A 13,658-nucleotide genomic window follows, 5' to 3' on the forward strand; every position below is an offset into this window, starting at 1 on the left:
TTGATCGGTATTTATCGAATATTCGGTACGTACCTACTAATTACTATTTACTACGATTTACCGAATTTACGGCTGTAGTATAACACTACGTTACCCGTATTTTGTAAACTTTACCGGATCGTTGGTGGGACACGCTACGCGGGATCGGCTTGTTTACACTTTAAAATGATCGGGAATTTCCCCAAAAACCTAGTCTGTTATCGCGACAACGCGCTTACGTTCTAGGAATAGAGCGAGTGAAGCGACCAACAACTCCACCACCCGCGAACCAGACCAGTCATTCTTAGTAATATTTATATAATATAATAATATGTTTATGGGCCGCCGTGACCGAGAGTGTTTTGGACGTTTTGGTTTTACTGTTTTAGTCATTTGACTTGACGTGTTATAATTATTAAGATTAAGTACCGTGGTACACTGTAATAATTAAATAAATAGTGTGCGTAAGTGCGTTTTAATCACTTTTTCACGTTGGTGATTGTCGTATGCTATATGCCATATGCGGTGTGGATACGTGGATTGACCGGATTCCAGACTCCAGTTTTTGTATAGTAAGAATGTAATTAGTAATTACTATTATTATTTACTATTATGTGTGTAGCTCGTTTAATACTTTGCATTTGTTTTTAATTAATTTAATACAATGAACTGCATGTATTTTCTAATTTTATTTAAATTTGTTTATATGATAATATAGTCGATATAATACTGTAGCAAAATGAGGACCAAATCAAAAATTTGGAACTACTTTGAAAAGTATCCTAATGAAGGCCTTTGCTTAGAATGTGGTGAAAAAAAAAATAGTAAAGGTGGAAATACAAGCAATTTAAAGTCTCATTTGCGTTACAGACATCCAAATTTATACTTGGAATACATACAAATTGATGGGTGTTATTTTTTTTTTTTAAATGATTGTGAATGTATAATGTTAAATAAATTGAAATTTTGTGATAAGTAATTAATTGGTACTTTGTTTTTAAAGAAATAGTACTATAACATCAACTGCAAACACTGAAGAAGTTTTGCCAGTTTTGGATGAATGTGTTGATGATCCTTCAACTTTGAGTAAAATAAATTGTGATACACCAAATAATGAAGGTAGGTAATATTATGTTACTACTTATTAGTAATCAGCAAGGATGGAGATTTAAATTTAATTATTTATGTCTTGTAAAAGTCAAGAACAAAATTATTGCATGATAATATTAAAAGATTTTATCAAATTACAACTCCATACTACCTAGGTCGTTAAAACCTTTCAAAACGCCATAAATCATAAAATCATTAGGAATCATAAAACTTATTTTGGCATTAGGTATAAGAACAAATATAATATAAGTTTGTATACATTAAAATTTAATATTGGTAAAAAAACTTATGAAATATATAACAAAAACTACTCAATTGATGATCATAATGAAATTGTATTTGCTTTGATGTATTCATATAGACGGTATGTAAGGTGTTAAACCATAAAGCTACACCATAAGCTCCAGCAACCATTTTACCAACAGAAGTAACACTCTCTACATATTAGAAGCTTTACCAAATCTATAATATAAACAATGATATTAAATTTATATCATTTTGGTATACAAAAACTTATTAAAAAAAAACTTTTTTTCAAACTAACTTTGCTTTCATTTGTTTTACATCATACTGATATTTATATTTTATATTTTATATTTTTATTTATATTTATATGTTTGTTATTATATCTAAAATATGTTGTCAGGTTATAATATAAATCACAGCAGACACAATTGGACCTATGTTTTTTTATTATTTATAATACCTACTTATTTAGTATATTATAAATATTTATGAAATTCAGAAATTGTATACAAAATTATATTATTAATTATCAAGTTGATTTATATTTCATTTTTAAAATGAAGGAAAAAGAAATAAGTGAATAATTGTATACCTAGGTAATATAAAGTTATTTTGTATAAGGGAGGTTCACACTACACCCGGTCCGTGTCACCGTGTTGTGTAAAATAATCACGGTCACCACAGTTACCAAACGATACCGCATAGTTGAATATATTCAAGCGACCGGTATTTACAGTGCAAGCGGTATATACCGAACGACCGGTATTTACAGTGCAAGCGGTATATACCGAACGACCGGTATTTACCGTGCAAGCGGTATATACCGAACGACCGGTATTTATCGATACATACTGACATACCGGTGTACCGTTTAAAACCGGTATGTAATCACATACCGAATACCGGTGGGCAAATTTCACATACCGCCAACTCTACTGTCTACCACAGACGACATGCGTCACGCTTACCACACTACCATAGATAATAATTTAGTATATATTATATACTACTGAGTGTAAATGGTGTTGTGGATGGGTATTCGGATTTGGCCGTTACTGTCCGTAGTCCGTTAGTCCGTGGTTAAGTCCAGGTTAACGCTGACTAAATTATTTGTTAGTTCTCACTCTAGGAATATTCAACATAACAACTTGTTTTTAAGAAGTTATTTATTCATTTAATTTAAGTAAAACACCGTTAAAAAATAAAATTATATAATACACTCGTCTTAACGGAATCGCTGGTCTTTCACGACTGTCTTATGAAAAACATACATCAACCGGCGATTGCGTCGAACAATGCATTCTGCTTACATAGCTAACTATTCTTAATACTACAGCCAAGGGGTTCCCAACAATGGAATAAACAATATTTTATCAACTATTCCATAAAATATTGACGTCACTTGGTCCAGTTCAAATTATATTTAAATTCAAAACACGAACTAAGATATACAGGACTGGAAACGACCAAATATCACAGGGAACCCAATTAATAGACCATGGTCGTGCACGATGTAGAGAAGAGAAGGTGATAACACTCGGCTTGATCGGGAGAAAAAAAGTGGCTTATTTTTCGACGGAAATTTTGTAGTTGAGATCAAATCCACCGTGAGCACCACAAGCTTCGAAGGCCGGTTGTTATTCAATAATAGCATTATAACCACTATGCAATAAATTATGCATTATTTTCATTTTAAATCGTAGTCTATGATCGTAATGTATAAATAAATAAATATTTTATTTAAGATGAAAAATACCTGTGTGTGCCTATGCATTCAACTACCTATATAGAAGTTGACAGTTGGAAATTATAGCAATATTGCATTTAACAGTATACAAATCATTACAAAGGTAATAATTTCTATTTTTATTTTAAATTATAATATTTAAAATATTAATTATCAGAATCTTGAAAAAACTTAAAATTATTGCATGTACAAATAATTTATCATAGTATAAACAAAATTATTATTACCATATAATAATATATTATTGTGGAACTATTTGGTAAGTATCTACTTTAAATTTAAAAATGTTCATAAATTTTGTTTAGTCCATTGTGGTCTTATACCTTTGGTGCTCGAAATAATGTGATATTCTTTTCTTCGCTTGCATATCCCGTCTTACAGCCTGGCACAAAACATTTATTTGGCATTTTATAAATTAATTTACCTATTAAACTATTGAAAATATAGGAAAGCCTATAGAGTCTGCCAGTAGTTAATAACTAATGTTTAAATGGGCAGTCAGAGTTCTTACAATAATTCTAATACATTTGGAACAATATTGGGAAGGGATTTCTATTTGAAATACTGTTTGTTATAACATGTCTACCTCTATGTATTTATTATATGAAATTATGAAATTCAAATAATAATACTATATTATAAATTCCATTTATAATGCACCAAAATAGCAAATAATTAATGTTTGTTATGACTGGAAATCTAGAAGTCTACCTCTATATATTTATTTTATTGAATTCGTGCCTATATATAATATTTTTATTTATTTCAACTTGCATGTATGATATAATCATATTTCGTATGAATTATGAAATTTGATCAATAATACAATATTATATAGTTAATTTTCAATGCACCTAAAGAGAAAATAATTAATGTAACCGGCCTTCGAATACTGTGGCGGTGCCCGGCAGAATTCATGTTAACTAAAATAGTGCCGTCGAAAAATAAGCCACTTTTTTCACGGAGTGTTATCACCTTCTCTTCTCTACATCGTGTAATAGACTCAAAAAAAGTACACGTCAATTTTTGGCGCACTCTACCAATCAAATATATTACTCATTTTAATGTTGATAATAGTATACATTTTCGAAAAATTGATAATAAGTTATAAGCAGTAAATAAAAAACAATAAATAAATTAAAATATCTAATATTTATGAACATCGTCCCTACAGCTATAAAAAATACATCCCTACAAAGGGCAGGTTGTCTGCTATCCTGTGAATACGTTTTTAGGGATAACTTAAGTGGTTAGCGATGAGGAGACCATTACCGCTGCAAGTGCGAACTGCTGCGGCATCATGCGGCAACCGTATGATATATCATAAAATTGGAAAATTCGTAAAACAAAACCATCTACCCTACAGCTATAAAAAATACGTCCCTCGAAAAGTTAGGTACTCTGCTATCTTGTGAATACGTTTTTAGGGATAACTTTTTAATTGGTTATAGCGATGATGAGACCATTACCGCGGCAAGTCTGAACTATTGCAGCATCATGCGGCAAACGTATGATATATCATAAGTTTGCAAAATTATTTAATAAGAACCATCGTCCCTACAGCTATAAAAAATACATTCCTGGAAATTTTAGGTACTCTGCTATCCCGCGAATACGTTTTTAGAGATAACTTTTTAATTGGTAAGTGTTGAGTAGATGATTACCGCGGCGAGTCCGAATGAATGGCATCGTGTAGCAAACATTATGCTAAACTAGCAGACCAAGCCGTCATGTTAGGAGTAGAAATATAATTCAATAGATTCAATGGCCCCATTATTTTAATAACCCCAGTATTTAGTTACCCCTAGAAAGCTTATGTAGTCACACTAAGTAACTACACCATATACTTGTCAAAAACGATAACATTTGTATTAAACAGATAAACGAAACTCTTTATTACCAGTATTCGAATTAAATCATATCATGCAGAAAACAACTAATTTTCAATTTATAGAAAACAGTCAATAGATTAACAAATATATAATTAAATAGATAAATGAATAGCTGAAAAAAAGTAATTTAAATAATCTTCTACTACTGTAAGAGTGGCGGTGTGACTCGTTGATGATGATTAATGTTTCTGAAACATGAAATGTTAATAAATCAATTAGTTATTTTTTGGCTTGAGACAATAGGTTATTTATGATTTTTATGATGACATACATTTTGTCGTCGATGACGGCTTAATTGATTAGGTGCACCAAAAGCTTGTCCACAAGGTGTGCGTTTAAACGGACAATTCATTGTATGCTTAACGTTGTCATGGTACCGTAGGTTTCTTGGATCTTTAAATGCCATTTGGCATTTAGTACATTTGTGTAACGGAATACGTTTGTGTTGCATTTTTATGTTCATTGTCAAGTTGAATCTCAATGAAAATGACCTTCCACATACAGTACAGTCGTAACCTTTACCACCAAAATGGGTAAGGAAATGACGTTCTAAGTTGTCTCTGCGTTTGAATAACTTGGGGCAATATCTACATTGGTGTACTCCATTGACGGCGTGTGTATTCATATGATTCATGTACCAAGATTTATATTTGAAGAGTTTATTGCAATCTCTACATTCATATAAGTCATCTGGAACTACATAAATATCCAAATGATGCATTCATAAAAATAAAATATACAGTTTGCATTGTTATTACTTTTATCGGTAGTGTATTTCACCTGTGTTTCGCAGGTCTTGCACTGACATTTGTGATTCTCAAAGCTAAAATAATGAGAGCCATAAAACACTGTAATTTCCTCGTTTGAACAAATGGAACGCTTAGTTTTCACGCATGATAGTGTTTTGCTTCGACTATGCCATACGACATTGTGGTTGCAGTCGTGGTTAATGAATGCCACTGGACCCAGAAACATATAATTTTTATCATTCACACTAGATGTGACTGTTGAGTAATCATTCACACCGGGTACACAAAATGAGTCTATAAATGGATAAATCTGCTCACATAACTCGAACAGTACTACATTTTTAGCAATGGATTTGATGGCATCGACTCTTGTACCTAATTTAATAAGAACTTTATAAATTACTATTCTACAAAAAGAAAAAGAAAAAGAAATACCTATTAATTATTACCATTTTTTTCGTTGAACCGCGCATGCGGTCGTATGGCAAATGGAATTTTATTTTGAACAATGGTAAGCTAAATTTCTTTTTGGGTTTTTAAAATTGCCTTCTCAGATGGTTTGATTAGTTCGAAATGAGGTGTGTGGTTTCGGTGCGTTTTGAAACCAAGATGTACATCTAATATTGATGTAAGACAAATGTCATCAGCCACACATAGCGCAGCAGCTCTACGATCCTATAACCGACAATAATAATTTAAATCAGGCTAATAACCTTTGTTGTCGAAGCCTAAACCCATAAAAAAATTTAAATAAATAATTTAAACACTATGGACTAATTTTAGACAGTATTCATGCCGACCATACAGCTAGTGTCGTAGTAACAATTTTTATATGTATACAATACATCATAAGTATACTAGACCAAATAGTCATAATTTCAAAAATAAGCACTCATATATAATAAACCTAGGGCAATTCCAATGGGACAAATTGTATGGTGCAGTAAGTCTAGTTTGACTTTAATACCTGGTGGGATGTTGTACAAGGTACAACATGTAAGTATGTTGGTGGTTTCCAAGCATATAGTTATAGAGAGATTGAGATATTGATGATTGATTCATCCAATAAATAATCATATTGATAGTTATACAATTTTAATAAATAAAATAAAAGATATATCAGCATATGACCAACAAGAGAGATATCCCCAACAGCGGACCACAGATTTTATTGCTATCACTAAAGCTGAAATTAATGACTAGCCGCGGATTATTAATAAAAAAAAATACAATATTAACTTGTTCTAATGAACTACATTAGATTAACAATGTAATACTTAATAAAACATAAAAAAATTAATATGGAGGAGTTCAAAAAAAAATTCAAATCAACAATATTTTCATGAAAAAAGTAAAACCCAGATGTTTTGTAATTACATGAAATTCCCTAACTTAAATAGTTTTTAAGTTATCTACAATAATATTTTTAAAGTGCCCCAAGTAACACCATTTGACTGTATTTAATATTTTCTGCCTCATGTAAAAATTCATGCCAAAACCACCACTGCTAATAAGATTTGTACGACTATATTATTGAAAAAATTAAAAAAAATATATGTATAAATTCATAAAATATTATATAAATGAGAATAAAATGTTTCCAAAAAATATTTGTATAAAAAATTGCCCAGGAAAAATCATATTATGAAATGTATTTTAAATTAATTTACAACTTTTTTATAACTTTAAACTTAAATACAAATATATAAAAATATGATATTTTGAAATTAAAAACATAGGTACTTACAGTAAATTAATATTTAATTAAGTAAGTAATAAAGATAAGTTAATTATATACTACGGGTTTCATATTTTCTCATTTTCGTTAAATGTGAAACTGACTGTTACTACCTATGGGTTTTTATTGAGGTTTATATTGTATTTAAGTTATTTTTTTGGCGAAATATGCATTTATTAACTATTTTTTTTGGTCAAATATGCATTTATTTACTATTTTTTTGGCCAAATATGCATTTATTTACATTTTTTTTTCAAAAAAGCATTTATTCATAAAAATCACTAAATATGCAAAAATATGCAAAATAAAATTGAATGTATCTGTTCTGTCACACAAAACAAATTTATAACTTCGTCTGCAAAGTGCACGACTAAAAGAAAAAATATGCAAAAGTCATAAACATCCTAACCCTAATTATTAGTATATCTATATATATAAAACCAGTACCAGCCAGTTCCAAGGAGCAACAGCTGGCCGTAGTGGAGCGGTGGATCGAGGCCATGGAGGTGACGCCCGTGGTCCCGGCAGACCCCCCGGTGGAATAGCCTGGTTGCTCGGTCGCGTCTCACGGACTCGGTGGGAGTATGTCGCGGCCTTTATCGCAACGACTCTATTGACGTCCGCGAGAGCGCGACCGAGAACCGGTCTAGCCGCCGCCGACGGGGTGAGCCGCCAGCCCAGCCAGCGGCGGTGGTAGCTGGCAGCTTTTGCCGGACCGTTGTAAACGGACACTCGTGTACAGTAGTAAATAATTAAGTGTGTTGTCGTTCTTAAACGTGTTCTATTTACTAACCCATTCCGTCCAACACCTACAGGCCCATAACCATAAACATCCAATTTGACAATAACCAAAATCCAGTTGAAATAAATAACAGATGGAGACTGAAAAATGCTAACTGGCAAAAGTACTCCGAAACATTAAATAATGAAATAGAAAATATAACCAATTCAATAACCTATAATTCTAATTATATTAATGACGATGTTGCATCATTTACCAACGCTATAATTCTCTCAGCCCACTCTGTAATAGGTAAAACACAATACAAAGGAAAAAGATCGACAGTTCCGTGGTGGAATGCAGAATGAGACAGCATAGTTAAAGAAAAGAAAAAAGCATTTAACAAATTCAAATAAAATAACAGCCCGTGCGATCTTATAACATTAAAAAGAATCCGTGCCAAAGCTCGCAATATACTTAAGATTAGCAAAACAAATTCTTGACGTAATTTCACTACATCTATTTCATCTCAGTCCAGCTCCAAAGAGTTATGGACAAAGATCAAAAAATTCAAAGGTTCACCATCACAGCAAATTAAAATACTAGTTAATGACGGAGCTATAGTTAAGCCGTTTGACATAGCTAATAAACTAGGAGAAAAATTCAAATCGAATAGCAATAATAAACAACTCAATGACGAATTCCTCGCATTTAAAAATATATATGAACAAAATAATTAAATAATATACGAACCAAACATGAATATTAATAACGACTGTATTGCGCTAAACAATATATTTAACTTATCAGAATTAAACAACAGTTTAAATCAAATGAAAAGCAAAAGTTGTGGACCTGATGATATTCCGTTCGTTTTCATTCAAAATTTGCCAATCAAAGCTAAAGAAATTCTACTAATAATATACAATAAATTATGGGTACAAGGAAACTTCCCTAACAACTGGAAACAAGCAATAGTCATGCCTATACCGAAAATGGTCAAGACCTGTACACCACCGAAGGTTACCGCCTCATATCATTGCTTAACACTATGAGTAAAATAATAGAAAAGATGGTCAATCATAGACTCATATGGTATCTTGAAAAACATAATAATTCATAAGTAACAATTCATTACAATGGAATACTTGAATTTTATTATCAATCTAGACTTTATTTGAAGGCGTTAAGTTCACCGGGTCAACTTAATTAAAAAAAAAAATTTAGGCAAAACAACGTTTGCCGGGTCAGCTAGTATAATATAATACAGGCTGATTGATTTATCATAAAACACTCATTATTTTAAAAAGTATCGATTTTTTTCAAAATATTTTTCTACATGGTTTCAAGTTGTTAAAAAACCAAAGTTTTTATTAAAAAATTATATTTTTAAATATTTTTTATGTTTTTTACTTTTTTGAATGACAACATAGAGTTTTAATTTCATATTCTAAAGCAGAATATTTTTCTAAGTATTTTGATATATAAAAATCGAATTTGGGGCTAGTAGTTTATGAGTTATAAGTAGGGCCCGGATTTTTATGCAAAAATTATTGCTAAATATGCGCATATTTATGCACTCAAAAATTCTAAAATATGCAAAAAAAAAATTTTTATTGTGTATTAAAAACAAAAATGAACATCTTAAAACAATTACAAAATATATTAGGTATGAGAAAAAAATACAATTTTAATATCAATATAATTCTGCTCACAAATGTGTACAAACTATACATTTATATCTATTGCTTAACTAAATAAATGCAAAATTAATAAAATAATAATAAAAAATGTAATATTAATTTTGGAACGAGTACCAACATGAAGTTACGAAATGTGATTTTATATTTTCAAATTCGAAATTTCTACCATTGTCACGTAGCATAGATTTGTATTTTGAAAAACTTCGTTCTACGTCGCAAGACACGATAGGTGCATACTTAAAACAAGAAATGTCTTCAGGTGTCAACTCTTCAATGCCTTCATTGTCATTGCTTATTTCTCCGCTTAATATTCCACAAATTTTTATAATTTGAGAATACCCTGGATTCTTCGATAATACTTGCATTAGTTTAAATTTAGCAAATTCTATGCCTATTCCTCCTTCACTTAACCTAATTTCAACATTTTTAACCAACGAGATGGTTTCTCGTAGGTTGGCGCCAGATTTTTCTATTTGTAAGATTGTTTCTGTGATGCATTGAAAATTGGCTAATATTACTGCAAGTTCATTTTTTATTGAATTGTCTTTAAATAAATCTTGAACTTTTTGAATAGATATTGCATCGTTTTCATTAAATTTATTGATAACTTCTTTGACCTTATCAAAGTTCTTACCATAGTAAAAAGCTGCATTAAGCCACGTACCCCAACGAGTAATAACGGGCTGTGGTGGTAAACTTAAATTTGGGCACATTTCTTTAAAAGTATTAACACGAGAAGGTGCTTTTAAAAATATTTTTTTTGTGTTAGAAATTAACATGTCAACTTTTGGGTACTTATCCCTTATAGCTTCCGATACCCTATGAAGGCCATGGGCCATACATGTAATGTGAGTTAGTTTAGGATAAAACACTTTTAACGCTTTTCCAGATTTTATCATGTATGGTGCAGCGTCTGTGACATAAAGTAATACTTTATTATGTAATACTTTTTCAGGCCATAATAAACTCATTGAGTCATTGAACAATTTTGAAATCGTTTGAAAGTTAGCCTTTTCTAAGTTTTCAATTGTTAAAACTATTGGTTTTGTAGAATTTTCTGACGATAGGGAACCAATCGTTACACATGCAACGTAACGCCCTTCGACATCGGTCGTTTCGTCAATTGATACCCAGATGGAACTATCCCCTATTTCTTTTCGGATTTTACGTAATACGTCTTCATAACACAACGGAGCATAGTTTTTTCGTAGATTTTGATTATTTGTTCTAGTTTGATCAAGTGAATTTTTTATAAACTGTTGACTAACCTGGTCTTTGTTTGATTTCAACTTACTATTTTCAATGTGTTTAGAAGTTCTTAAATGTTGAGTAATCTGTGATTTTCTATCACACGATACGTTGGTTTCACAAAAAGTACAAAATAATATAGCTCCATCTGTACGAAAGACACCTGGGTAATCTCTCACGTAACAATGAGCTTTCTTTACTTTTGGCATTTTCTTAGAGAAAAATAAAAATTTGACACTAAAGTAGACAAAATATTATTTTATACGAACACAAAAACTGCGGTGGACAAACTACACCAACAAATTACCGTCACTAATTGAAATACACAAGCCGTGTGCGTATACCTAAAGTGCAGATAAGTTATCTGAGACAAATACGCAGACTGTCGATAAAAATCGGCGACGGCAATTTCCCAATCAATGCTTAAAATAACTTTTATGCACACTCGCCTTGCTTTGCAAAAAAAAAAAAATTCATCAACTATTAAAAAATGCAACTTTTATGCAATTATATAGAAATATGCAATTAATATGCATTTTCATTCAAATATGCAAAAATATGTAAAAAAAAAATTTGATAGCTTAATCTACGTATTACGAAACGTCAAGATATTTAATCAGAATTATTATAAGTTATATGTAGAAGAATATGCATTTGCATAAAAATCCGGGCCCTAGTTATAAGTGTTTAAAGTTTAGATTGGCAGAGTAGAGTGGTACAGGGTTGCCCCGCAAAATGTTTGTCCACTACTCCGCTTGTCTAAACTTTAAATACTTATAACTCATAAACTACTAGCCCCAAATTCGATTTCTATGTATCAAAATACTTAGAAAATTATTCTGCTTTGGAATATGAAATTAAAGCTCTATGTTGTCATTCAAAAAAGTAAAAAACTTAAAAAATGATAAGGATAAAAAATATTTTTTTAATAAAAACGTTGGTTTTTTTACAACTTGAAACCATGTAAAAAAATATTTTGAAAAAGTCCATAGGTACTTTTTGAAATAATGAGTGTTTTATGATAAATCAATCCCCCTGTATACATTTTTCTCTACATTTAATGTGATAAAAAGGACATATACCTAAGCTACATTGTCTTTTTTTATTTTTAAATTGTTTAATATTATGACATAATAAAATAATAAATAATATATTATATTTATTTTTGTATTAAACATACGAAAAAAAAAATGATATTATTATAGGTACAATAATATGTATTTTTTTTCAATGTATACAATTTGTATATAATAACAAATACATCCTAATATATTATATCATACTACACATGCAATTTTTTATATTATAGTATCAACCTTAATGCAAAACTTCAGGAAATTTCAAGAGTACCAAATATTTGTAATAATATCAATTTAAATTTAAAACTTAAATGCTTATAAAAGGTTTAAGCATGATTGTTAATAAATCAATAGAAAAAAAAATGTTATATCAACAATGATTGAATAATACTTTAAAAAAATCATTTTATTTAAAAAGTTTATGTATTATACAGGAAAACATTATATAAACATTTCAATAGTTCGCGAGTACCGTTCAACGAGTAAAGACGTGCGCAATCGGTTTCCGCGTGTGCTATACACTACATCTGCAACTGCAATATACTCACAAGGTACATACTATTATTCGTATCACACCAATCCAAATGGATCACAACCGACCACCTATTCAACATAATCTTTCCTCCAACACACAATCATTTTCTCACAAACAAACCTTCGCAGCTATGACATCCCAAAACGTTTTCCCCAGCAGAAAAGATCAGGCTATAATTTTCGATACTATCGACGGATTTCCACAAAAAACGTATTTAATCGAATTAAGCAAAATAATTACACCTAATTTACTGTCACCTCATCAACACGGCATTCAAAAAAATAGATCTACTAACGATATACTGGTAACCTTACAGACGGATATCTGCAGTGACGCGCTAATTAACCATCAAAATATAATACTGATAAGCCTCGATCTTAAAAAAGCTTACGACACCGTCTGGAGACTCAGGGAGGGTGTTAAAAATTACAAGACAAAATGCATACTTTTCTCCCGTCAAAGAAAAATAACCAAACCTATAATTAAATTTGAAAAGACAACACTTGACTACTGCGACAATGTTAAAATTCTTGGGTTAACATTTGATAATAAACTCAACTGGTGCCAACACATCAAACAGTTAAGAATCCGTACGCTCAAATCAATTAAAATTATAAAAACATAAGCTCACACTGAATGGGGATCTGATGTAGACAGTCTAATTAAAATATATAAAACCTTAATTAGATCGAAAATTATAACGATTACGGTTCAATAGTCTACGGAGCGGCTAACCATAGAACCATACAAATGCTAAATACAATACAAAATTTCGCCATTCGCTTATCTTTAGGTGCATTTAAAAGTAGCCCAGCCCCAAGCATATTGTGTATGGCTGGAGAACCTCCTCTTTCTTTAAGGAGAAAACAGCTCGAAACCAAGTACATTCTAAAAATAGCCAAATAACAAGA

At 30.7% G+C, this 13,658-nt stretch overlaps 1 protein-coding gene and 1 long non-coding RNA gene across 2 annotated transcripts; one reads left to right on the forward strand and one right to left on the reverse strand.

Moving 5' to 3' along the window:
* Positions 1–25: 25 nt before the first annotated feature.
* On the forward strand, positions 26–1,302 carry LOC149057971 (uncharacterized). Its single transcript, XR_016190536.1, has 2 exons — positions 26–559; positions 983–1,302. It is a non-coding gene; the product is annotated as an uncharacterized LOC149057971 (long non-coding RNA).
* Positions 1,303–5,119: 3,817 nt separating this feature from the next.
* Positions 5,120–6,525, reverse strand: LOC149057972 (uncharacterized). Its single transcript, XM_089221116.1, has 4 exons — positions 6,173–6,525; positions 5,733–6,098; positions 5,246–5,670; positions 5,120–5,162 (listed from the first exon to the last, which is right to left on the reverse strand). The coding sequence occupies exons 2-4, from the start codon at positions 5,947–5,949 to the stop codon at positions 5,154–5,156; spliced, it is 651 nt and encodes a 216-aa protein (XP_089077242.1). The 5' UTR covers positions 5,950–6,098; positions 6,173–6,525; the 3' UTR covers positions 5,120–5,153.
* Between the last annotated feature and the right edge of the window lie 7,133 nt (positions 6,526–13,658).

Source organism: Diuraphis noxia, unplaced genomic scaffold, assembly GCF_037042655.1.
Source record: "Diuraphis noxia isolate RWA-SAM2 unplaced genomic scaffold, SU_Dnox_SAM2 contig0002, whole genome shotgun sequence".
In the NCBI taxonomy this organism is placed as follows: domain Eukaryota; kingdom Metazoa; phylum Arthropoda; class Insecta; order Hemiptera; family Aphididae; genus Diuraphis; species Diuraphis noxia.

Excerpts from the sequence above, each read along its gene's own strand:
- LOC149057972 (XM_089221116.1), bottom strand. The coding sequence starts at position 5,949 with ATGTTTCTGGGTCCAGTGGCATTCATTAACCACGACTGCAACCACAAT. Across the intron at positions 5,671-5,732 it reads GAAATACACTACCGATAAAA|TTCCAGATGACTTATATGAA; the intron begins GTAATAACAATG and ends ATATTTATGTAG.